Raw genomic sequence first — 25,302 nt, 5'->3', positions numbered from 1 at the left:
CACACACACACACACACACACACACACACACACACACACACACACACACACACACAGTCTAAACCCCTCCTCCCAGATGACTTCTGCTCAATAGTCCACTTTGTGCAGTTGGGGAGGATGAGGTTGTGGAGCTGTGAGGTAAGACTTCCAGGTACACACCCAATCCTGGGACTGGGGCTACCATGAGACTACTTGAGCCACAGAGCTGTAGGAAGAGGCCTCCTGAGGGGGCCTTCACTCTTGTTCTGCATTCAGGCAACCGGTCCCTGACTGCAGCTGCTCTCTGGGCAGGTAGGCTAATCAGGTAGCCCAAGCTGGTTGAATGTAAGGAGAATGGTTCTTTAGCGCCAGGGTGGAGGCCTTGGCCAAGGCCCCATGGAATCAATCAGCCACCCTCTCCCTAGACATTGCCAGGAACCCCGACCTTGAGAACTTCTCCTAGTATAAGAGGCATAAGATGAGGCCGTCTCAGGGTTCCTAGAACTAGGATGAAGGAGGTCATGAGAGTCACTTTAAATTTTGCGAGAGGGAGGGAGGGTAGTTTCTATGGACATAGATATGTGCAGGACTTCACCAGGCCTCCTGATTTCCTTTATGCTCAATGCCCTAGGAGGTCTCAAACCATCCAGTACACTGGCATGGGGCAGGAGGCTGGGCTGAGGGCAATGCTCGGTGCTGGCTGCCTAAGGCTTCCTGATGAAGTGGTAGATGTTGTTGGGTCCTGCCATCCTTCAAGCATCCCCAGATACTTCTAGGGCCTCTTTCATAGACACAGGTTGAGACAAGTGGGCACAGGGCAGCTAGGATTCGGAGTTCATCAAGGGGTGGAAGCAGGGTCTGTCTGGATCTGACTACCTGCGTTTCCCATGACTTACGAGTTCACACAGAGAACCACGATGTTTTTCCACAGGTTCCTTGTCCCCACCACCTTCACGATGCACACCTTCTTGGGCCTCCGTGAAAGCTCCTTCTCTAGCTCTGTAAGAGACAGATTCGTGAGCATGAGCAGGATAGAAGGTTCCAGACACAGATAAAACACAGCTTTGATTTCCCCATCCAGGACTATGCAACGAAGAGAAAGCCTTTTGCCTTTAAGCCAGGAGAAGAGTCTAGGCTTTCTGGCCTAGCTCCATTCATTTTGCCTGACCATATCACTCCATGATGGGAGTCTAGGTCGCTGAGGCCTAAATTAGGTCCTGCACACAGAAAGTGGTTTCTTTCTGCTAGAAACTGGATCTACCTATGTCACTCACAGCTCAGAAGTCTGCAAAGCTACAGGTTTATATGTACCTCAATCTTAGGGGGACAGGATGTCTTAGGATTGAAGCTACCCACAACTGTCCTTAGAGGATGTGAACTAGTGTGTGTGTGTGTGTGTGTGTGTGTGGTGTGTGTGTGTGTGTGTGTGTGTGTGTGTGTGTGTGAGTTTGAAATTCTTTGGGGAATGGGGTATAGCTCAGTGCTTAGGAGGCATGAAGTCCTAGGCTCCATTCCTAGAACAAGTTGGACAATGTGTTTGGCCTAGAGATGTGACCAACTGAAACTATAGGATGACTGAAGCCCTTGTGAGGCTCATCCCAGCTCTGCCAGTCACCCTAGTCAAAAGTGCTCCAGGGTAAGTGCTCCCAAGCTTGCTGGGAATTTACTCAAGTCCTAGGGCTGGTCTGGCAATCTAACAGGGAAGATCAGAACATGGGAAACACTCTAGGAGGAAGATGCTGTGGGGCTGTCCCAGAGAGCAATACTCACACTCGGCCTTCTGGGCCCTTCTTCCTGCGAGCTCTCATGTCCTCATGGAGTGATTCCCTCCTTAGAAACTAAAACAGGAAGGATGCTTCCTAGAGTCAACAAGGAGCCAGTGTCCTTATGCCTGACCAGAGAAGACAGTGGCAAGGTAATGGTAAACGGCACAGAATCCTGGAGCACGAGAGGCCAGTGATAGAGTGGGAACACTGAGTAGCATCTGGCACTTGGCTAACAGCAGTGTATACATGTGTCCAGTTTCTTAGTTTTGACAAATGTGTCAAAAGTAATATCTAATGGTAACATTAGACATTATCGGGAGTATAGAAAAGTTCTGTACTGTCTTAACTTTCCTGTATACATGAAATAGTTCCAAAACAAGACATTGAAAAATTTAAAAATGTCTGTGGGAACAGAGACAGAGGAAGCCTTCAGAGCCTGGTGGTCTGTATGTAACTGGTGATGTATTATTGCGGATGAAATAGTATGTTAAAGAAGCTATAGCAATTGCATTATAACCTGAAGGTTTTGTTTTGTTTTGTTTTTAAATAGCATTAAACCCTAGAGCCCAGTCTAAGAATTGACTGTAGTCTACACCCATAATTGTATTATCCTAAAGGGAGTTAAATTAACTTTCCCAGCTCGATTGATGCTTTGTCGGGCTCTCTGATACTCACAGCACTGGCCCATCATCAACAACCTCTGCTGCTCCACGTGTTGAAACCCACACACAAATTGTAGGAAGCATTAGCTAGCTCCTGAGACCCTGTGAGGTCACTGGACATAAGGAGCTCTCTTCTCTCTCCAGCTATTGAGTGGAAACCTAGGAACTGCCCCAAACTTCTTGCACTAAGAAATAAAAGCAAATCGATACCAGGCAGCTGGTAAGATAGGAGCATGGGCTCAGTGCTGTCTGAATGTCAAACTGAGGCAGACTTAATGTTGGCAAATCAGGTGTGTCTAGCCCTGCCCCACATTTCCTTGACCCCTGTGGTCAGTGCCCTGGGTCTGGGAGCAGTGAGGCTCCCCTTGCTTGGGAAGAAGCTCAGCTCTGTTTCTTTTTAACCTCCTTGAAAAAACTGCCCAGAGGAATGGAGGTCTCAGCTTTCTAAGGCTATCTCTGGCCTGGAAATATTAAATGAGGAATTCCAGAAATGAGAAATTCATAAATCATATTGTCATAATTACTCTAGGTTTTGTTATTAATTGTTATTAATCTTTTCCTGTTTTCTAAATTAGATCTTATAGTAGATCTGTATTTATAGGGGAATCTGAGCCTGTCTAAAGTCAGGCACCATGAAGGGCAGTCCTAGCACATGCCTGAGGATATGGCGGGGCTGGCGTGTAGTGCATGCTCGGAGCCCTGGATGCAGGAGACAGTGTCCCTCTGTATCTTCTCAAGGCACCACAGAGAGAAGGTCATGGAAGCACACCTTGGGTAGCCTCCCTGAGACTGAGAGCCTTGGGTCAGACTCTAAGAGCCTTGGGCCAGAATTGACTTTTGGATTGCTTCCCCAGTGAGGCGACCCACAGAGGTCAGATAACTCCTGCTCCCTGCATACTGCTCTCTGTGAGGAGAAAAAGGTCATACATGTGATCTTTCTCCACTGGGTGACCCTTCAATAAGCTCCTTCCCTGGGAGTATCTTGGAAGTAGGAACTCACTGCTCAACCTCTCCAGGCCTCACTGCCTACCTATAAAACAAGGCGAGTTAACCTTTCCCTCTCCCATGAGGCTTTGAGAAGGATGGCACGTTCTCAGGAGGTTTGCTTGTGCCTTCCAGTCTCTGTCCTGTGTCTCTTGACTGGTCTCACTATCACTTAAAGCAAGGGGCTAAGCAGGCTTCTGGCACAAGGTTAGTTGGTCTTCCTTTCTTTTCTGTGGGCTAGAGACAACCCAGAAGCAGCAGAGTCTTTACATCTACTGCAAATGTTCAAAATCTTGAGTCGCGCCTGGGAAGGAGAGCTGCCTTCCTTGGCATATCTTGACACTTCAAGAAGGACATTTGGGAACACACCCCAGTGCCTAATTCACAAATGTCTAATTCGGATGCACACATCCCTCAGACCATCACTTATGCTCAAATGAAAACTGAAGACAGCATTAAAAGAATAGAAATGGGAAATCTTGGGAGATTAGGTTTTCTTTTAGCATGAGGCCAAGACTAGCATGCTTTAATGGGCATGAGGCCCCTCACTCATTATTACATCCCAGCCTAAGGCACTTTTTTGGCAGGAGGCACCCTAAGGAACAGTCCTGCCTCTTCTCGACTGTAGAAACCCTGGATTCCTGTATGTCATGAATATTCAAGAAATGCTGCTGGCCACAGGTCTCCTTTGAGGTACATCCTGGGCTCTGTGGCAGACTCTGGTGTAGAGGTTAATACTGAGAAACTCCTGTTTGCAGCTGAGACCAGGGTGTTTAGAGTATCCCGGCTGAGCTGGACTTGAGGAGCTAGCCTGGAGGATGGGAGAATGGGTCTGAGAGAATGGGACTTTTCTGAGGTGAGGTCTATGGGGAGGAAGAACATGGGGGTCCAACACAGACCAGAGGCCTGGGGGAGGTAGACATTAGGTAGGGTTTCTAAATCTATATGTAAGTGGGGTCTTCCTTGAGGCCCTGAGCAGGTGATGAAGTGACTGTATTTGTTCCTGGGCTGCTGGTGGAGGAGGGGAGGGCAGAGCAGTGAGTATGGCTGAGAAGAGGCTGGGTAAGAGGAGCCCAGGAACTTGATGATTATGGTGGAGAAGCAATTCTGAGCTCAGGAAGTTGGAAGTTCCAGAGAAGATAGACTTACTCCAAGTGCTGGACAGTTTTGCACACTGTTGTCTAAACCCATCTGACAGTGGGGTGGGGCATAGAGAGCCAGGGTGAATAAGCGTCCCACAGGGACTACACTAATGATGACACATCCTGGTTAAGAGTGAAGCCTTTCTCCTCTTTGTTAGTCACCAAGGGGTTCAAATCACCTCTTGTCCGGCCCCAGCCTGGGACACAGAAGAGAAGTAAACACCAAACAAACTCACAAGCAAAGCAACAGGAGCAGAGGTAAGCTAATATCACTTTCCAAAAATAGGGACATGAATCGGTGTCATTAAGATTGAGAAAACACGCCTTTCCCAGATAATATTTTAATCTGAAAGAAGAGGAGGGTGGCGATTTAATTAGGAGGCCAGCAACAAACGTACAATAAGACTTGAGAACGGAAGCTTGCTGCACGGAAGCTATGTGACAGTCCAAACCAGGCCATCCTGGCCCAAAAAAGTTCCTTGACAGCATCCTTTCCCACATGTCTCAGGGTCCTCACCCCCTTCTCAGTGGCCAGTAAAGCCACTTCAGTGCGACTTCCGGGTTCGACTCCATTCCACTAGTACTTAGGTAACTGATCTCTGGTAAAGCAGCCCAGTCATCTGTGCCGTGGTTTCCTCATCTGTAGACGAGGAGCACCGTAGCATCCCTTGTGATGCACGGCTTTGAAGAAAGGTGTCCATGTGCATACCACATATAAGATGCAACATTATGAATGAGTTGATCTTTGTACATCACTTGGAAGGGGAGTGGCACATAAATGTCATATATTGTCTTGTTTACTGGCACTGCTACTGAGAAAGGGGGCCTAGGATGGCCCTCTGAAAAGCCAGCATTCAGTACTCTTCAAGAAGACCAGCCATGGCTTGCATCCTTCATTCCAGGGAATTCAGAGCTTTTGGTTGACCAGACTTTTCCTGCCTGAGCTAAAGGACTTGGTAAATCACATCTCACCTAGCAAGCAGTTGTGACTCAGAGGTGTGTCCTGGGCACAGGGAAAGATAGGTTATGCTGCCCTTGTTGTGCCCCCACATCTTTGTCCCGTAAGAAGCCAAGGATGCCAAGAGCTTTCAAGATTGAGGAGGCTCACACCCTCTCCAGTGAAATGGGGACCAGCAGGGCACTTCTCCCGCATGGCACACTTGTCTGAAAGCCAGGCTTCTGTAGTCACTTTGACTGCAGCCTTCACCCTCCACCTTTCCTCTTTAGCACTTTCCCCTCCTGTTAAGTGTGCATTGAGGACCTCCTCTCTGTATGTACCCCATCTGTGAACTCCTTCAGCTTCCAGCTGTTCTCCATAGTGTTGAGTGCTAACAGGTGCTTAATAAATGTCTTTGTCATGAATGAACGAATGGTCATCAAATGATTTTCATTACAGTCAAGTCATTCATTCTTCCATCCTCTCTCCCTACCTCTCCCTACCCCCCTCCACACACACTATACATTACATTCCTAGGGGATTTTACAAAGCATACAGGTCTTCAGGTTAACACGGAAGGCTGCTGTTTTCCAAAGGGACTCTCTAGGTCCCTTGCATTAGAGTCTCTTTCAGAGCTCAGTAATAGTGACGTTCCTAGGGTTTCTTTCAGATCTACAAGGTCAGGATCTTGGCATGTCAGGGAGGATTCAGAAACCTGGCTGTGAAGAACTTCCTGGTGCCATTTACAGGTTCCTAGCTTGAAAGCCCCACTTAGCTTCTGCTGATGCCCTGATTCACAAGAATTCTATGGATCTGAACCACAGCACAAAAATAGTTCATGCTTCCATTTCTTCCCTTGACCAACAAATAGGTCACGGCCATAAATAGACAATGGCAGCCCTTTGAAGATCATGCTCAAGAAGAGAGGTCACTCAAACCATCTGAACCCTGAGCCAAGGCTTTAAACCTGGTAGGCACTCAGGGAAAGGAGGCACTGGGCTCCACAAAGCCAATAGAGCTGATAAAGATCAGGTGTGCACCCAACTCGCATCCTGCTTCTGGCTTTGTATGGGCTGCAAGGAACATGATACCGTGTTCGACTTGATTATGAAAGAAACCAGCTCCCACAAAGTGGAGAGAACTTCAGTTTATTTTCACTCCCAGATTATAGCAGCTACTGTTACCTTTCCAAACCTTTGCAAACCACACAGACACAGAAGTATAGACCAAACATTAGCCAGGACAGTTATTCAGGACAAAAACATCCTTCAGGTTCCCTGGCCAGAGCATCATACTTACCCTTGGGCTCCCAGACTAGTGCATTGTATTTACCTGGCATCACTCCCTTGATATCGCTCTCAGGGCTCACACAATTCTTCTGTGTAAGGTACAGGATCAACTTCTTTGCCGACTCAAACTGCTGGGTAGCCATCAGCCATCGGAGAGACTCAGGGAAAATCCTTCAAAGACACAAGGGGAACAGCTGAATGGCTTGCACTCTGTTCTGCTTCAGTCATGAGTTATCCAGAAAGTCAGGATGGACTCTGGTAAGATATTACCATAATGACCAGTCCCCTGCCTTGCCAGCTCAGGAGAATCTTTAAATGGACCCAGCAGCTGGAAAAAGTGGATACTGCTATGATCAGAATGTCGGTTCCTCCATTCCCAAATGAAAAGCTATAACAAAATTATTTCAAATTGTAGGCATTTAAAAAAGTAATCAAAATGAATGTTTATTGGTCTTTATTTATTAAAAATTAATTTTGGTTAACAAAATTAGAACAAATGAAAACACCCAAAAATGCCATCAGCAAAATGTGACGTGTTAAAAATCAGATCTTTTCTTTATAATGGAATAATAGAACAAACACCAATGCCCGCGGTTTAAATTCCATGTTGCTGATTTGTTTGGGAGACGTGTCTTTTCTTCATTTATTGAGTGTACATCATACACGGTCAGTTCTTCCTCAATATATGGATTTAAAACCTTCAGTTTACTGTTGGTGTCAGTGTAGCCACATCCGTGTTTGACTCTAGTGATTGTTGTTAGGGTCACCTCTTCCCTTTGCTAATCTGACAGCGCAAGGTCCTTTATAGACTGTCTGTAAAACCCTAAAACATACAACACTGGGGGTGGTGTCAAAGTAACATCATTTACACCAGTATTTATGGACACTAATTTCATGGCAGGGAATCAAATCCTATGTCAATGGTGTTTGACTATGATATTTTCTTCAAATCAAGGTCCATGTTGTGCACACAAAGCGGCCATCTTTGTTCGCAGAATTTCACAGGACAACAGCGATGGACCCAGGGTATGCATGACCCTCAGGAGAAGATTATTCCTCTTGTCCCAGGCTTCAGAGCCACAGGCAGAGTCAGTAGACGAGGCCAGTGGCTTTCAAATCGATACTGGGACACTGCATTATCCAGAGTAGCCATCTTCGTTAGCCCTAGCATTGCTACCCCTAGCGGGTCTGAATAGTTGAACTGAGAGCTGTAAGTCAATATTCTACCTAAGGATATTTGAGGATCGCCAAGCTTGTAGGTTTGGATTACAGCATGATGATCCTATGGTTGAAAGAATGGGTGTGGGCCCCTCATGAGCTCAGACTCTTGTGGGCACCAAGTTGGGTTTTTTGTTTGTTTGTTTGTTTGTCTCTGATGTGAACTGAATATTATCACTCTAGGTCCATATTTGATGGATATGCTCCTGATCTTAAGCCTTATGGAGGGAAACTGCTATAAATATGACAAAGAAGGTAAAGTATACATACACATTCAATGAGTGACATGGACTAAACTCTGCATGTATGACTTAGGATAGAGCAGGGCAACCAAGGAAGGCAATGGCTGGCACTGGAAGGAGAAGCACAGTGCTCCTACAGCTGTTTTAGAAAATGAGCGAGTGCTGGTTCATTTCAGCTTGCTGAGTGCTGTGTGTAGGGACAGGGCCCAAAGGGAGGGTATCGGGGTGTGAAGTGGTATACTAAATTTGTGGAGCTGCACGGTGGTAAAACAGGTTGGGTTTGAAATGGGCAGAGACAGATGAACAGGGAGGAGGCGGGGAGGGAGAGAAGTGAGGAAGGATCTGGCATGGATACGGAGGTACTGATGATGTGGAATATAAGGACCAGCAGCCACAGGACTAGGGTGAAGGGAATTCAAGGCTGCACTCTCTCAGGACACATGTGTGAACTCACAACAGCCATACAATTGTCTTCCACAGCGGGTAAAACTGCAAACCACCTTCCATCAGCAGACTGGTGACGGCAGGCACTGACTGTCCTACCAATTTCCAGGCCAAGCTTCTGATGAGGCCGTACTGCTATTACTCATTGGACAGCTGGAAAAGTTCAGGCGGGGGATAGCTAAGAGCTGAGGACACGCAGTCCTCAAATGGCAGATTGGATGAATTGAGAACTTACTCCCTTAACCTCAGACACAGCAAAGCAGCAAGCCAAACCATCTGGACAGCTGATGTTGGGGAAGTCCTGTCCTTACCAGGGTCTCCCAGGCATTACAGAAGGCCTGCAATGTGTGTTCTGAACACAGGTTTTAAGATATATGCAGAGCCATAAACAACCGAGCTGTTGCTCATGAGAAGACCCAGACGCCTGTTTCAGTTTGGAACGTGGTGGAAACTTGATGGAATTTTCTCAGGATACACGTATGATGTAATGTCGTTCTAAAGTTTAAGAGCCCAGACAGAGCTAGGCATGGAGGCTCACTACTATAATTTTAGTACTCAGAATGCTGAGATGGGGAGAATTGCTTTGAATTTAAGGCTATTGGTCTACCTAGTGAGCTTCAGGCCTGCTTGCAATATAGAGTGAGACTCTGTCTCAAGAATTCAAACCAAACCAAACCTGGCCACAGCTTGGGACCCGGGAAGAACATATCTCTGAAACTCAGAGGTATGGAATATTTCAACCAAAAAATAAAACAAAACAAAGCAGATGAAAGCCACATCTGCCCAGTGTACCTCATGCTTAAAAGGCCATGGAATGTAAGTAAGTAAAAGGATCTCTGATTGGGTGGCATGCAGGTTGTGTGATCAGTTCACTGGCAACAGCTCTTCATGAAAGGGCTGCAGGCCTGACTCACAGCAGGGAATTCCAGGAGAGGATCCATGCTGGTCTAGGCTGTGGGGAGCAGAGAGGGCCAACAGCCACCACTGGGAAAGGTGGCAGAGTGCAGAGGCAGTCCAACTACTTCTGGTCATCACAGGAGCTTCCTACACAACAAGTGCCTCTGATATTATCCTGCTGTCTTGACACAGGAGCTTGGTAGTGCCCAAGAGCAGCAAAGTGGCAAAACAACTTCAGTGCCAGGTAGGGATTTCTGTTTGGCATGTGTCCCTGTGGCCAATGACCTAAACCTTTCTTCCCTGCTCTAGTACTGACATGCTGTTAGGCACCAATGCTAGCACAGATAAGTCTTGGAACTTGGCCTTCAGAAATCTTTTTATATGGTGCACATTTACATGAGGGTGGCTCAGGAAGACGCTAGCCAAGACCAAGCACCTGAGTCCTATCCTCATGACCCGCATGGTGGAAGGATTGAATCAGCTCCTGCTTGTTGTCTTCTGACTTCCACCTGTTTGCTATGGAACACACCAACGCACACACTACACACACGCTACACACACACACACACACACACACTACACACACACACTACACACACACACACTACACACACACACACTACACACACACACACCAACACACACACACTACACACACACACACACTACACACACACTACACACACACGCTACACACACACACCAACACACACACACTACACACACACACCAACACACACACACTACACACACACACACACACACACCCTCACACACACACACACACACACATCTAGAGGAATAAAATTTTAAAATGAGGGGCTGGGGATTTAGCTCAGTGGTAGAGCGCTTACCTAGGAAGTGCAAGGCCCTGGGTTCGGTCCCCAGCTCCGAAAAAGAGAACCAAAAAAAATTTTTTTAAAATGATTTATTTGGTACTTATGTGTATGTATTTGCCTGTGTGAGTTTAATTGCATCATGTACATGCAGGTGCCTGTGGAGGCCAGAGGGTATCAGATACCCTGCAACTGGAGCCACAACCTGTTGTGAGTTACCTAATATGGAAACTGGAACTGAACATGTACCTTCTGTAAGAGCAGCAAGTGCTTTTAACCACCAGTCATCTCTACAGCTCTGTAATTTCTTAAAAGCATGATAAATATGTTTTAGAAAGATCCTGCACTGGGGCTGGGGATTTAGCTCAGTGGTAGAGCGCTTACCTAGGAAGCACAAGGCCCTGGGTTCGGTCCCCAGCTCCGAAAAAAAAAAAAAAAAAAAAAAAAAAAAGAAAGATCCTGCACTAAACGGGAGCAGTGCAGTGTGGTCCTAAAGCTTTATATAGACATTTTATGTGGAGCTCTTTCTAAATGATACTACTGTATCAAGATATAAAATGCTTTTCCTGGTAGGTCTGCCTTCTGTTTCTCTGTCCCTCCCTCCTCTTTTCCTTTCTCTCTGCCCATGCTTGACTAGAACTCAGAGAAACCCTTCTGCCTCAGCCTCCTGAGAGCTGGGATTACAGAGCACACACCACTCGCTCCCTTGCTGTTTCTTTAAGCTGAATGGGAGCATGCAGCTTAGGCAACCTCTTCCTGTGCTCACCTCAGCATGTGTATGGCAGAACATGGTGACTAAGGATTTGACTGTAAGAACAGGTTCCTAACTCATGTTCCCATGCTCCTCTCCTTCCTGGTGTGCAGTCGAGCTAAGCCCAGGTCTGCTTGGCCCTTCCCACGTCAGTTGTACATTGCAGTCATTAGCTGTGCAATTGTCCAGTGAAATCAGCAGTTAAAATTCAGTACAAGGATCAAGTTTCCTTCTCCTCTACCCGAGTGTCAGCATCAGGCCCAGGAGAGAAGTGAGAGAATTTTGGGATAGAGTAAAGGCATCTTTCTCATGCAGAGAGGAGGCTGGACATTACAGTCAGTGCAGAAAGACCCTATGGTAAGGGTGGACATCACAGTCAGTGCAGAGAGACCTTATGGTAATGCTAAAAATATTTGCCAGATAGAATGAAGCAATAAGCACTGGTCTTAATGGAAATCGGAATGAAGAGAGATGTGTGCTCAAATGCGCTGGCACTTTCTGCCGCTTTCACAGGTGAGACCCTTCTGGGACTACTAGAATAGGGAATAAAGAAGACAAGTCAATTAAGCCCCGCCCTGTCCCTTACTGCTGGGGCTGCCATGCAGCAGGTGCGAAAGCTACTCTTTGAAATTAAACCGTAAAGCAATTAATTTGAATAATCTGTGCTTGAGTTCGCTGTTCTATTTTGATTCTTTTTTGGTGCTGGGAGCTTTTCCTAACTTGTCACCAGTATTCTACATGAAACGTGAGCAGTTTGGATGTTTGCAAATGACTTCTTTATATTTTTATGTCTTGAGTTGATTCAAAGAAGCACAGTGTCTCTGAAGGAGTCCACGTGGTTCACACGTCTCAAGTCTGAGATGAAATACGGTAACTTGAAAGAACATAAACAGAATTTGGGGTTGTCTGATAATAAGGTAATAATTAGAGCTTTTCTGGTTTTTCAGAGTTTTGAAGGGAAGTTTTGTAATTTACATATATATATACACACACATATATATACAACTGATTAAAATTTTAAAACCTGGTGCATAGTGTAAGGCTGGTCATTTGCTGTTAAGATTTAAAGGCTGTAAACTGTTTTCTTGTCCAGTGAATCTAACACCACCAAGCTTCCTATCTAGACAGCCTTTTTTGTTTATCAATATATCACTATATAAAAGAACGGATTTCACTGTAATGCTTTCCTTAATATACATCATACATTTTATCACACTCCTCATCCCCCTTCTCACACCTCAGTTCTTTTCCCAGGGAGTTTCTTTCTGTTTGAATGCCTGACGTACTTATTCCTGAATCTTCATAGGAGAGAAAATACACATGTCACCTTTCTGAGTCTGGCTTAGTTCACTTATCATGATGACTTCCAGTTTTATCAACATTTTTGCAAATGTCATATCTTCATTCTTTTAATGGCTAACACTCCATTGTGTATATACACAAGCACATTCTTTATAGGTCCACCCGTTGGTGGGCACCTAGGCCGACTCTATACCTTGCTATTGTGAACAGTGCTACTGTAACCATGGGTGTGCATGTCTGTGCTCATTGATCAGTCTTTCTAGTGTACATACCCAGGAGAGATAATAGTTATGCATGGGTAGCTTTTTAAGAACCCCACACTGATTTCAACAGTGACTTGGGCTGCTTTTTTTGAGAGTTCATTAAACATGCACTCTGTAAAAAGCCAGTTGGGCAGTTGGTTCTCTGAGTCAAAAGCAAGTGTGTCCTGTTTAATCCGCTGTACTAGGACTTTTACTCATAAAGTACAGAAAGGAAATAAAACTGCTAACACTTTATTAAATTAGTTGTATCCTTGAGTCTTTCCTTTATTTGTTTTGTGAAGGATTTAGTTTTAGGGTGATACCCAGGTACACAAACACACCTTCCTGCCTGTGATTCAACAGTGACATCATTCACAGAATAAACATGTATGGAGCAGTTAGAGTCATAAGGACAAAGAGCCACACTTTGGGCTACAAGAAGTTATTCTGTTGGGAAGGAAAGCAAACAAAAAACACACACTGCACCAATGAGCTATGTCCCAGCCCAGTGTGGAACTTCTCCCAAGCAGGCTCACAGGAAGGACACAAGGTGGAACCCAGAGAGGACACAAGGTCAATAAAACTGCAGGGAGATGACCTTCTATATGTGCATATGTGAGTGAGTGTAGGAGGAGCTTGGGGCACTTCTGATTCAAAGAGACGACTCCAGCTCTAGTTGTTAATTCCCTGGATATGATCAAGTATAGGGCAGCTAAAAAATTCTAGAGGGGCTGGCAAGATGGCTCAGAGGTTAAGAGCGCTCTTCCTGAGGACCAGGGTTCAGCTCCCAGCACCCACATGGTGGCTAACAACCATGTGTAACTCCATTTCCAGGAGATCCAGCATCCTCTTCTGGCCTCTATGGGCACTGCATGCATGTGATGTACAGCGATACATTGAGGCAAAACACCCATGCACATAAAGATAAATAAAATCTTTTTTAAAAAAAATTCTATAGAGTCCCCAAAGAAAACGAAGAAACGGCAGCAAACTCCAAGGCCTGAATGGAACTAAACACAATTGGAAGCTATCCAAAAGTGTCCAGTGCTCTTCACAAACAGGCCCCACAATCCCATAAAACGATATTAGAAATACATCAGAAAGTTGCTGTGGTGTTAAGTGAGTCCTTTATTCATCTGGATCTCAATTTCCCTGAATCTGTGAAATGACATCAGTAGAATGCCACAGAAACCTAGGCAAGCCAGATCCATGTTATCTGCTGAGATTTGGGGCTAAAAGTCACCTTTGAAAGGTAAAGTTATGCTGCAGAGTGCATAGCATTCTCATAGTGCTGATCCAGCCTCAGGCCACTTGGTGTACAGCATCCTCGCAGGGCTATAGGCTCAGCCATACTGTGCACAGAGAGGCATAGTTCTATGGGCTCAGGCCACACAGTGTACAGCATTTTCAGAGTGCTGCAGGCTCAGGCAGGGCACATGAAGTCTTTGATATTAGTGTTTTTACAGTGGACCAACCCTGCGTGCATAGGAATTGACATAGCCCTAAATGTTACTCTGCTCGTGTTTTCAGCAGGTAAAGATCTGGGATCCAGCTCCCCTACGGACACACCTATAATCTGTGACCTTGCACGCAGCCAGTGCTCATCCCCCCTCGAACCAAGTTAATATTCTCCAGTTTCTCACTCCTCCTCCTTTGGAAAATGTATCCGTGGAAGTGATTATCAGGGCATAGGAATCAGAAGGCACGTGGGGCATGAAAGGGGCAATGCTGTACACCGTTTGCACGAGATAAGGAAAATGCGGTGTTCTGACAGGCGAAGTGGTGCAGGCCTGTAATCTCAGCACTTGCCAGGCCAGGGCAGGATGAATGCAAGCTCAAGGCTAGTTTGGATTGGCGTAGTGAGTTCCTGGCCAGGATGGATAATTTAGCAAGACCTTGTCTAAAACTATGGATCCGGTGTGCATCCCTCAGTGGTTGAGTGCTCCCTTAATGTGGACAAAACTCTAGGTTTAATTACCAGGAAAGGGATGGGGGAGGGAGTGAGGAGGGAGAGAGGCAGAGGAGATGGATTTGCCACTTCTGCCTCTAATTGGAATTTTACTGGCATCTTGCTTGCAGCTTTCTGTGGATGGGCCAAACAGCTGTTAGGGGGACCATCTTCTGGCCTAAGCCTAGGCTCCAATCCTATGCCCATCAGGTTGGCAGACAGATACCTTGGCTACAGTATCCATTGGTCATGTGGGAGCCTCCTACTGGCCCTGATTTGTCCTCACACATAGCAGATGCCTCATCATCACTGTGCACACCTCTCCCAGTCCCCACGGAAAGTCATCCTGATTCGAGTTAGCCAGTCCCAATGCCTGAGAGAGACAAAACTGCCTTGGTACTGGTCTCACAGGTCCCCTAAACCTCATTCTGTCCATCTGTATGGACTTTGACCAGCTAGCTGCCAGTGCCGCAGTCATTTAGCATCTGACGCCTGTTTCCCGAGATCATCTACCTGACTTGAGCCAGGCACTGACAGCTCAGACATGCTCACCCTGACTGCCCTCTGCCTGGTTTACATCCCTCAAGATGGCCTCCCATAGACCCAGCTGCTGGGGTAGGGCAGTGAGATGGATTTGTGGAGCATGTCCTTGTCCTGGGGATGACAGAGGCTCCCTACCTCTGCTTGTAAACACATGTGTAAATGCTGGGATTCATGGCAGTGTACATAACTGTACTCTGAAGAAGCTTCTTACCAAAGGGCTCCTAACATCCAGTGTGATCAGCAAATTCCGACAAGCAGCTGAGACATTTCCAGCTTACTTTTAACTGCTCATTCAACTTTCGTGATTGAAATATGCACTGCCACTTGAATTTCTAGGTCTGCATTTTTAATTACTTCTCTCACAATTACATAAACATGCACATATATACTTTGATCATATTTCCTCCCCATTACACTCTCTTTCCTCTCTCTCTCTCTCTCTCTCTCTCTCTCTCTGTGTGTGTGTGTGTGTGTGTGTGTGTGTGTGTGTGTGTGTGTGTGTGTGTGAATGTATAAACATGTTCCGTTGCATTAAATTAGGGATGTTTCTGTGAGCATAGGTTTGAGAGCAGTTAGTAGACTTGCGTTGGGACATAAGAGGCACTGAGGAAAATAAACCCCTCTCCACCAGTATACTTTTGCTAGTATTACATGATGCTTCATTATTGTCTAGAGAGTGTAGGGATAAGAAGAATTTTTTAATAATTTATTTTTATTTTATGTACATTGGTATTTTGATTACATGTATATGTCTGTGTGAGAGTGTCAGATCTTGGAGTTACAGATAGCTGTGAACTGTCAGGTGGGTGCTGGGGTCCTCTGGAAGAGCAGTCAGTGCTCTTAGCCACTGAGCACTGAGAAAGAAGGATTTATTTATTTATTTATTTATTTATTTTTGCTAAGAAGGATTTAAAGCCTTTTCTTTTCCCTCCTTAATTTTTTCTTTGAGGCATGGTTTACTGGTGGAGCCCTGGTTGTCTTTCTTAAGCACTCTGTAGACCATGTTGGCCTTGAACTCATAGAGCTCCACCTGCCTCTGCCTCTCGCATGCTGGGATTGAAGGCATGCCCCTCCAAATCAGCTGTGAAATGGTCACTGAAGCTTGTGAAAGGACTGTTGTATACTTAGTCATGTTCCCAGAGACTGTAGCATCTGTGACTCACTTCTTCCTCTTCCTGTGAGGGAGACCCTTTCCCCTGTAATTGTTAACACAGATGAGTTCCATGTGTTCTGAGAACCCTGTGACCGTGTTTTATCTGTGATTGAATCTCCTTGTATAATGCGATATTTCAAAATAAAATCATTTTTGATGGAAGATCATGTTGCACTCCTCACGCTTAGGAGAGAAAAGCAGACGGATCCGCTCACACATCTTGTAAACTCATTTTTAAGCAGCGCAAGTAATCCATTTCACACACTTTGATTGTGCCCCTGTTAGAATAGGCAGCAATACCCTTATGAATTAAAGAAATGGTTTTATCATTGTTAGAGGGATCATGGAATCTTCCAGAACGAGAGACAAGTTCTGTGCCAAGTTTATGTTACCTTTGGTGGCTCACGGACTTTTTGGGCCTAAGGGGCATCACGCCATGGGTTGAGTTGAGCTAGCAGCCAAAGCACCTCTGGCAAGCTGTGGAGTATCTGTGTGCCTCAGGTTCTCTGTCTGCTTGGGAAGCTATCATAGTGACAGCTTCAGGAGTTCTTGGGAAGATCGATGTCACACAGGGACATGAGTACTTAGTCTGGCTTCCACAGAGCAGCCTTCAGCTGGGTAGTGATGCAGACTGACCACTTCAGTGATTTAGAACTCTTTGAGCTCAGGAGTCTGAGGCCAGATTGGGTAATATAGCAAGACTCTATTTCAAAAACAAACGACCTGCCCCACAAAAACATAAATTCAAAAAATTATAAAAATCAATATGATTCCATTAAAAATGTTTTCAGTGACTTTACTATCTTTATATATAATGGAATTGTTTGCATTTTTTAGCTGGACCTATCTAGCCTGAGACCATTTATATGTTTTTATAGTATTTCTCTGGAGACATGTAAACATTAAAATCTTTTTGGCACTGGCACTTGTTCCTAGGCTTTCTCTTCACCACCTCCCTTGGTGCTAGTTCTGCAGCTCCTTCCACTGTCACAGGCCTTCCTGTCTCACCTGGAGAACTGGCCTAAGCACTTATTCCCAGATGTTACACTTTCCTCTGTTTCCTGTTATTTCCTATCAGGCTTCCTCTCCTCTCAGTGTCATCCCCTGTGCTTCTAATGATTGTGATGGTTGCACAGCTCTCATCAGGATGAAATTCCAGCTCGACAAGGTGTAGTTAATAATTCACCATCTTCACACATCTGCGACATGTCTTTACACAGGGCACTCATGGTGGGTGAAACCAAGCTGAGGATAGTTCCCAACAGGTCCCCGATGAAGAGCCTTGGCAGAGTGCAAGAAAGCCACCCCTATTGCTCCCCTGCAGGGGGTATCAGGCCAGGGACAGAAACTTCTCTGAGAGCAAGACAACCTGTAGCTGCTGATGGGGTTGTCAGGTAAGCAAGGCAGGTAACCCAGCCCAGGCAACGGGAACTCAGCCAGGATGGGAGTTTCCAGAATAAGCCACATGAGTTTGTAGTTCCACAGCTCGGGTAAGGTGGTTAGATCCAAGCCCAAGCTCTTGTCTCTTCCTGCAAGCACTTTTGGGAATATCTCTGATGCTGGATATCTGAGACGACCAAGGTGACGCCTGTGTCAGCAGTGGAAGGGAACTGGCTGTTGGTGCTCACTTACCCCTCAGGGACAGCATCTGTTTCTCGATATAGAACTTCAGATCGTGTTTTGTGAATGGGGTTGGACTCATCCAACTGAAGGCACCTTAGCACACCCTTTAAGCTCTGTACTAAAGGGCACCAGGTCCATATGGCCCATGCAAGAGCCCTGCTCTTTTTCTTGGCACAGGACTTCTCCTCTGACCTCAGGACTCACCTGCAGCCCTGGAACACTTCATGTATGTTTATGCATGTATGGATATGTATGGATATATGTGCAGGTGCACATGCATGTAGAGGTGTAAGGTTGACTTCAGGGGTCTTTTGTGGTTGCCCAGAGCTTGCTGACTCAGTCTATCTAGCCAGCTTGCTTTGGGGATCCCTTCTGTTCCTAACGTCTCCCTCACCTTCCCATGCTGGGATTACAGGTAGGCTACTGCACCAGCATTCACACAGGTGGCAGGGAGCCAAACTCTGGGTCCTTACCCTTGAGTGGTACATGCTTCACCCACTGAACCATTTCCCCAGGTTCCTGGAAAGCTTTTTTGATTCTGTTTTTTTCCCAGGCAAAACTGAATCACTCTGCTGCCTCCCCAGGAGGAAGCTTGCAGCTGATTTTGGAGAAAGCATGTCCATGAAATGTTAAGGCACACTGAAATCCACACACTCTAGACTGCTTTGGGATATAAATATTAAGTCTGGGTTTCTTTCCTTGCCCGGCTGGTTTGTGAGGACAGGGCTGTGTCTGCCTTGTTTATGATGACAGCCCAGATACCTAGGAAACACGGTTTGAAGAAGAGAGAGCACACACACATCTTTCACGGGTTCTCATTGAGTTGGCACATAGATGTTCACCAGCATAGATGGTACACAGCAGATGTGTGAGTGTCTGCATCCCCAGGTCTGCCATGCCTTCTGGACTGTCATTTTCACTGTGACTGAGAGGATGGCATGCACACAACCACAGGGATGGCATGTACCGTCCCTGCTTCCTGTGGCTCCTCCACAAAACTCCAGCCTTTTTCTCTCCTTTCCGCCACTCCTCAGCAGTAAGTCCCAACCAGGAAAACTCCTACTCCCTGCCCTTCCTACTACCTTCTTGGTCTTCCACACTTGTAGCCATCGTCATGTAACATAGACCTTGATACAGCAATAAGAATACAGGGCAAGATTGTGTCGTGCATGGGAACTCTTACCGAGGAGCTGTTACCCTGCCAGTTGGCTGCGGCCAGCTGTGGCCAGCTGGGGGAGGTGCTTTCCTACCCTTGTAGCTCATTCTTAACTTCCGTTTCACCCTTCCATCACCCCCCACCTATCTTCCTGCTTCACCTGGCAGAATTCCTCTTATTCTTCTGCCCTCAGGTGTTCTAGATCTTGACTTTCATTCTCATTCATTTGTGTACGGTGAGGCTGGGAGGGTTAATCCAGGGAAGGATGGGTCAATACAACTTTCTTCTGGATTCAGACTAAGTTGTGTGGCCCTTTCCTAAGGGCTAATGAGTGACTAAGCAAATGACTAAAGAGGAATTTCTACTTGGCACCGAGACGGGGTGCACAGAGGCTGTGGATACCTTCCCTCACCGTTGACTGCACCCACTCACAGGTACAGTCTCTTCTGTAACTGCTTCATGGCAAAGTGCTTAAGTGCCACTGTGCAGTACCCCGGGGTGCCCACATACAAGCAAGTTCACCCTTGCTTCTCTGCACTCCACATCACTTGTCTTCTGCAGCATTTCCTTCATCTCCAGCCCACAGGGAAATGTCAGCTGCTTCTGCCTCACCCAAAGGTGAAATGAGCTGTGAGCATCCAGAAGCAGCTCACTTTGACTTTGATTCTCAGGCTCACTAGGGGTGGGGGTGGGGCAGAAATCATTCCTCGCTAACCCCCACTCCCTTGTGTCACAGACCTTCCAATCACCAAAGGGCACCTGCACTCAGGAAAGTCTTTGCCAAATCCCTATCAGGTCACACTACTGATGCTACCTTGTCCTGGTGGCCTTGTCCTGCACTTGTATAGAAGGGCTGGCTGTATGTTAAGCATGCCTTTTAACTTGCCAGCATCTGGAAGTGTGGAGGCCTTGCTCATCCTTGGAGCACCCTACCCAGCTCTGTCAAGGGTCACCTCATTCTAAAAGGCTCAACTTCATGCTTTACATACAAATTAACCAATCCAGAGGCTATACCTTAACACCCTCCTAGACCTAGATCAGACTGCTATACCAAGCAACTACCCACCTGCTATGATAACCCCAGGGCTGAGTAGCAGACAACTAAGGACAGCTCCATGCCCCCATACCAGGTGATCCCAAACCTTCCTACTATGTCTCATCTAGTCTTTCTTGAAGAAACTACAATAAAGGCTCCTGTACACCTTGTCTGTCCTCCTTCCCTCTGCTTTCTGGTACTTTCTCCTATGGCCTCATGGGATGTTGTGTGATCCCCTCCTCTTCAGAACTGTGAGCAATGAACTATTTTTTATGAACACCTGCAGAGCTCTTGGCTCTGCCTAGATAACTATGAAATTTACATTTGAAAACACTGTCTTCCTCCACTGCCTTCAGCACTGGGACCTCTGCAGCAGCTGACCTCATCCCTTGACCCCCAGATGCCAATGGCAAAAGGGGACTTTGGACTCCCTACTCCTGAGCCCCTCCTATTCAAAGACCCAGATCCAGACCCAGGGTCCTCTCTTACCCTAATCAGCCACATTGGGTCCATTGACAAATCCCATTGGGGTTACTTCCAAAACAGCTCTCTAATGAGACTCTCAGGTGAGTCTACTGTCCACTTTGTAGGCACTGCCTCACATCACACAGCCCAAAAGCACAGTGGCTGCCTCTACCCAACAGGGCAAAAGGACAGATCTTCTCAGAGCATAGGTGTGCTCGGTCGTTTTATGTCAACTAGACACAAGCTAAAGTCATCTGAGAGGAGGGAACCTCAGTTAAGAAAATATCTCCAAAAGATTGGTCTGGAGGCAGGCCCGCCAATGAGGCAGGAGCAGTCTCTGTGGCCTCCACATCAGCTCATGCCTCTGTGTTCCTGCTGTGTTTGAGTTCCAGTCCTGACTTCCTTCAGTGATGAACAGTGATATGCAAACGTAAGACAAATAAACCCTTTCTTCCCCAACTTGCTTTGGTTGTGGTGTTTCATCACAGCAATCGATAGCCTAACTAGGAAGGACCTTGCTACTGGGATAGCAGAGTACTGCTGTGACAGACCTCACAATGTTGTTGGGAGGACTGTAGAAGCACTTTAGAACTTTGGTCGGACCAGCCACTGAGTGTTTAAAGTTTGGTAAGCTGTTCTGTGGGAGCTTGGAAGATAAGTATGTTGAGAACAGTACAGGTGACAGAGGCCTGGCTTGTGATACTTCAGAGGAAAGCAGAGGTTCCTAGGCAATTTGTATGAAGAATCATTGGTGCCTGGTCAGCTGGAGCTGAAGAATTGGTTATGATGAACAAGAGACCAGAATCACTAAATAAAACCTTTAGTTTGCTGAGACAAGGGATGCTGTTCAGCTGGAGCTGAAAATTCAAAAGAGACCAGCATCACTGCAGTGAAGTCTTGGGGAAGTACTTCCTTGGGGGCTTTCCAGAGAAAGCCAAGGTTGTAACTCATTCTGGCAGCTGCAGTTGGTAACGTAAGAGTTACCCAGATGGTACCGGTTTTAAAGACTGAAGGGGTCATGGAGAAGTTGAGTCTTGTTAACATGAAGAGAGTCCAGGAGGGGCTATGGGTGAAAGTGCAGCCCAGTTGTAGCAGAGGTCCTAACTTCTTGGAGTTGTCAGAACAGAATAGAAGCAGTGGTGGAGTGGAGACTGCCCAAGCCTAGAAGACAAGCTGTGTGTGCTGCAGAGGCCAGAGCCAGAGAAGTGACCCAAGTCCCTTGGAAGCACCCAGAAGATTGTGAGTGGACCCAGACATGGGACATTGTGTTATTTATACAGCTGGAGTTCAGTTTTGCTTTGCTTTGGTTGTGCTGTGCCTTGATTCTTCCCGCTTGAAGAAAGTATTAAAATTATTTTTTATTTTGATCTCTGTACTTGATTTTGTAAGATTGTGGGCCTTTTTAAGTTTGTAAAATGTTTTATATTGCAATGTTTATATTAATGTATGATCTTGGGGATAAACAAGAAAGAAAATATTATGGTTTTACAGTGATGAGTTTGTGTGTCAAGTTGACAAGGGGTCAATTGTTCTGTATAGTTTTATGTCAACTTGACACAGCTAAAGTCATCTGAGAGGAAGGAGCCCCAATTGAGAAAAATGCCACATAAGGTCAGGTTGCAGGCAAGACTGAAAGACATTTTTTAAATTAGTAATTGATGGGGAAGATCTAGCCCATTGTGGGTGGTGCCATCCCTGGGCTGATAGTCCTGGTTCTATAAGAAAGCAGGCTGAGCAAGCCAGTAAGCAGCACCCCTTCATGGCCTCTGCATTGGTTCCTGCCATGTTTGAACTCCTGTAGTCACTGCTTTTGATGATGAACTGTTACATGGGACTGTCAGAGAAATAAACACTTTTCTCACCTAGTTGGTCATGGTGTTTCATCACAGAAATAGTAACCATAAGACAAGCCTCTCTCTGGCTTGTTTGGGGGTGTGATCTACGGGCTACCTTTCAGCTGTGCCTGCCTTTGGCGCTTCCAGAGAATAACAACTGGTTTGTGTGCAGATGCCTTATCTAGAATAATAGTAGCAGCCTGGGGCAGGCACTCAAATAATAACCAATTTTCCTTTCAGATCATTCTGTATTCTGTGGTTTCTGAGATGCAAACTTCCAAGTCTACAGGTTTTGGTCCTAACACTTTCCTCCAGGAATGTACGAATTTTGTCTGTGAGCTCTTCCTTGTCAGAATTTTCTTCCATGTGAACTGTGTGTGCCTCCTTGGGAGGCTTTGTTAACTTTAGAAGGTCCACACCTCAGCCTTGGCAAGTGGCTAAAATTTGTGCATACATGCATGCGCATGAACGCACAGAGTACAGACTTCAAAGCTTTGATTTTTTTCCTCTGAGAGAATCTTTTTCTGTCTACAGTTCAGGGAGTCAGCTAGCTGTGGGTGGAGACCCTGTGGTGAGCAAAGATCTTCTAGTCTTTGATTCTTGGCTTTATTCAAGGAGCTCAGTTCTAATTGTATACCAAGCCTGTGTTTAGTCCTTTCTCTGTTGCTAAAACAAAATGTCTATGGCAGGGTAGCATACAAGGCCCATAGTTTGTAAGACTGAAAGTCCAAGACTGGGCTTGGTTAGACCTCTGGTGAGGACCTCTGGACGCACAGGATAGAATGTGTGTGATAGAGATCATGTGATGAGATCATGTGATGAGAGAGATGCCAGACAGATTTAGGGGTAGGTCACTTATTCCATGAGATCAGTGTCAGTCCCTTCTATGGGCATACCAATCACCAAACTATGAAACCCCAACCTCTGAAAGGTCCCACTGCCTACCAACACCACTACACTGAAACCAAGCCTCTGGCATAAGAATGGGTGTGGGAAAATCCACATCTAAACCATGGGTTTCAATTTGAATCTGAAATGTCCCCACGGACTCATGTTTTAAACACTCTATCCCCAATTGGTGGCACTATTTTAGGAGGTTCTGGAAATTTGGGAGGAAGTAGGTAGATTTTCCAGGGTGAGTCCTTGGAGGTTTATCTATGCTCACTTCCTGTCTACCACCTTGACCAGAAGAGCTCTTTATCTTCAAAGCACAATACCATGACTTTTGACTTGAGGATCTGCATTGGGGAACTGGTTTGCTTAGCTTCTGGGCTTCTGAGTTGGCTCCTTAGAGAGGTAGCAGCCATCAAGCATGCTGCTGGGCACCCCAAGTGCAGGCAGTAAATACCTTCTTGTTAAAGAAATGTGTCACTCTCTGTACTTTGCCACCAACAGCTGGTCGTGCTGGCTGATGCTCTCATTCACCTCTCCCCCAAGCAGTCACTGAAGCTTATCAAAGAACTGAGCCAACAGGAGGAGATGGCAGGACAGTGGTAATGAGAGAGGTGATGATAAAGGTCAGGCACCCACACAGTCTTCAAAGCCACCTACTCCTGTGGGGCATTTAAAGGCTAGTAGGAAAGGGTGGAATGCGTGTCTCCTGACAACGATTGCTGCTTCTACACACAAGTTTCTATGAAGGACAATACAACCATAGCAGTAGCAGTTCATACTTATGGGAACTTAAGACCTGACACATGCCAAATATCTTAAATATTATCAACAAAAGTATAAAATATAATTATGTTGATCATAACCATCGACATATGTGATGCTTGGAACAGGCATCAATCAAGGTATCTGTATTAATTCTCCCAACCAATTATTTACTGTTATGACTTAGGGTACTGATAGACTTGAGGTCCAGAGGTTAAGGAACCTGCCGAAGGTTACATGTCTGCTCAGTGGAAGGGTTCTAGGCTCTGTCTCCAAGTCTCCCTCTAGATTGTTCTTTCCTGCAACCTTTTGGATGTATCATTTCAGTCTTAAAACAACCCCTGAGGTAGAATGATTGCGACCCACTTTTCATAGAGCTGACAAAACAGAGAATCAGAAAGGTATGGGACAAGTTGCTGTGGCTGGCCTAACCAGAACTAAGCATGGGGCATGGTAGACAGACAGGCAGGCATGCATACAGACAACTTTCTATATGTACATGTTACTGAGTAAAACAAATCACTTCAAAAGTACAGTGCTGAGCTGCATGGGACCGAGAGGGCTCCAACAGAGTAGTCACGGAGGCAGGCTGAGGTTTCCAAACCTGAAAACTGTCTAGGGATCCGTGCTTGGGTACCTGCCCATGGGCTAGAATGCAGCTCTCTTGAATGTATTTGTTATTTTTGAGTCACTGACCCAGAACCTGACAGAAACAGCTGGAGGGAAGAAGAGTTTACTTTGGCCCATCCGAGAGTTCCAGTCCTCCACAGTGGGAAGGCAAGTCGGAGCAGCTAATACACAGTTGTGCGGGAGCATGGCAGATACGTTGTTTGTGAAGGATCCGATAAGTATTTTCAGCTGTGTGGACCGTACCATTGCTGACACAGTAAGTATAGGCAATGTGTGAACAAGTAAGAATGGCTGTCTTCCGATAAATCTTTATTTGCAAACAGAGAGGATGAATCAGATTTGGACAATGGGCTGAAATTTGTTCACCCCTCACCTAGAGAAAATAGGGAGCTTTTTTATAACCACTCATTCAGCATCTCCAGTCACATGCCCCATCCTAAGGCAAGACCTTCACACCAACCTGTGCATCTATTCATAGGTAATCATCTCAAGGTAAGAAGCAGGTTAGTGTGATGTCATGGATAGCTACTGGGGTTGGGGGATGACACAGAGGGCCTCATTTCACA

At 46.0% G+C, this 25,302-nt stretch overlaps 1 protein-coding gene across 6 annotated transcripts in view; it reads right to left on the bottom strand.

The window, feature by feature from the left end:
• The window catches only part of Slc22a23 (solute carrier family 22, member 23), a 164,944-nt gene that overhangs the window by 18,436 nt on the left and 121,206 nt on the right, over window positions 1-25,302 (bottom strand). For all 6 annotated transcript variants that reach the window (XR_015640961.1, XR_015640962.1, NM_022624.1 and 3 more), the window contains 2 exon segments: window positions 6,803-6,930; window positions 876-978 (listed from right to left, as the gene is read on the bottom strand). Coding sequence is in view for 4 of the 6 variants with exons in the window: in NM_022624.1 (NP_072146.1) it covers window positions 876-978; window positions 6,803-6,930 (231 nt within the window). In the remaining 2 variants the exon portion in view is untranslated.

The sequence above is a fragment of the Rattus norvegicus genome, chromosome 17 (genome assembly GCF_021556685.1).
Source record: "Rattus norvegicus strain SHRSP/BbbUtx chromosome 17, alternate assembly SHRSP_T2T, whole genome shotgun sequence".
In the NCBI taxonomy this organism is placed as follows: domain Eukaryota; kingdom Metazoa; phylum Chordata; class Mammalia; order Rodentia; family Muridae; genus Rattus; species Rattus norvegicus.
The sequence above is the reverse complement of the archived record's forward strand: the minus strand, read 5'-3'. Positions and strand labels throughout refer to the sequence as shown.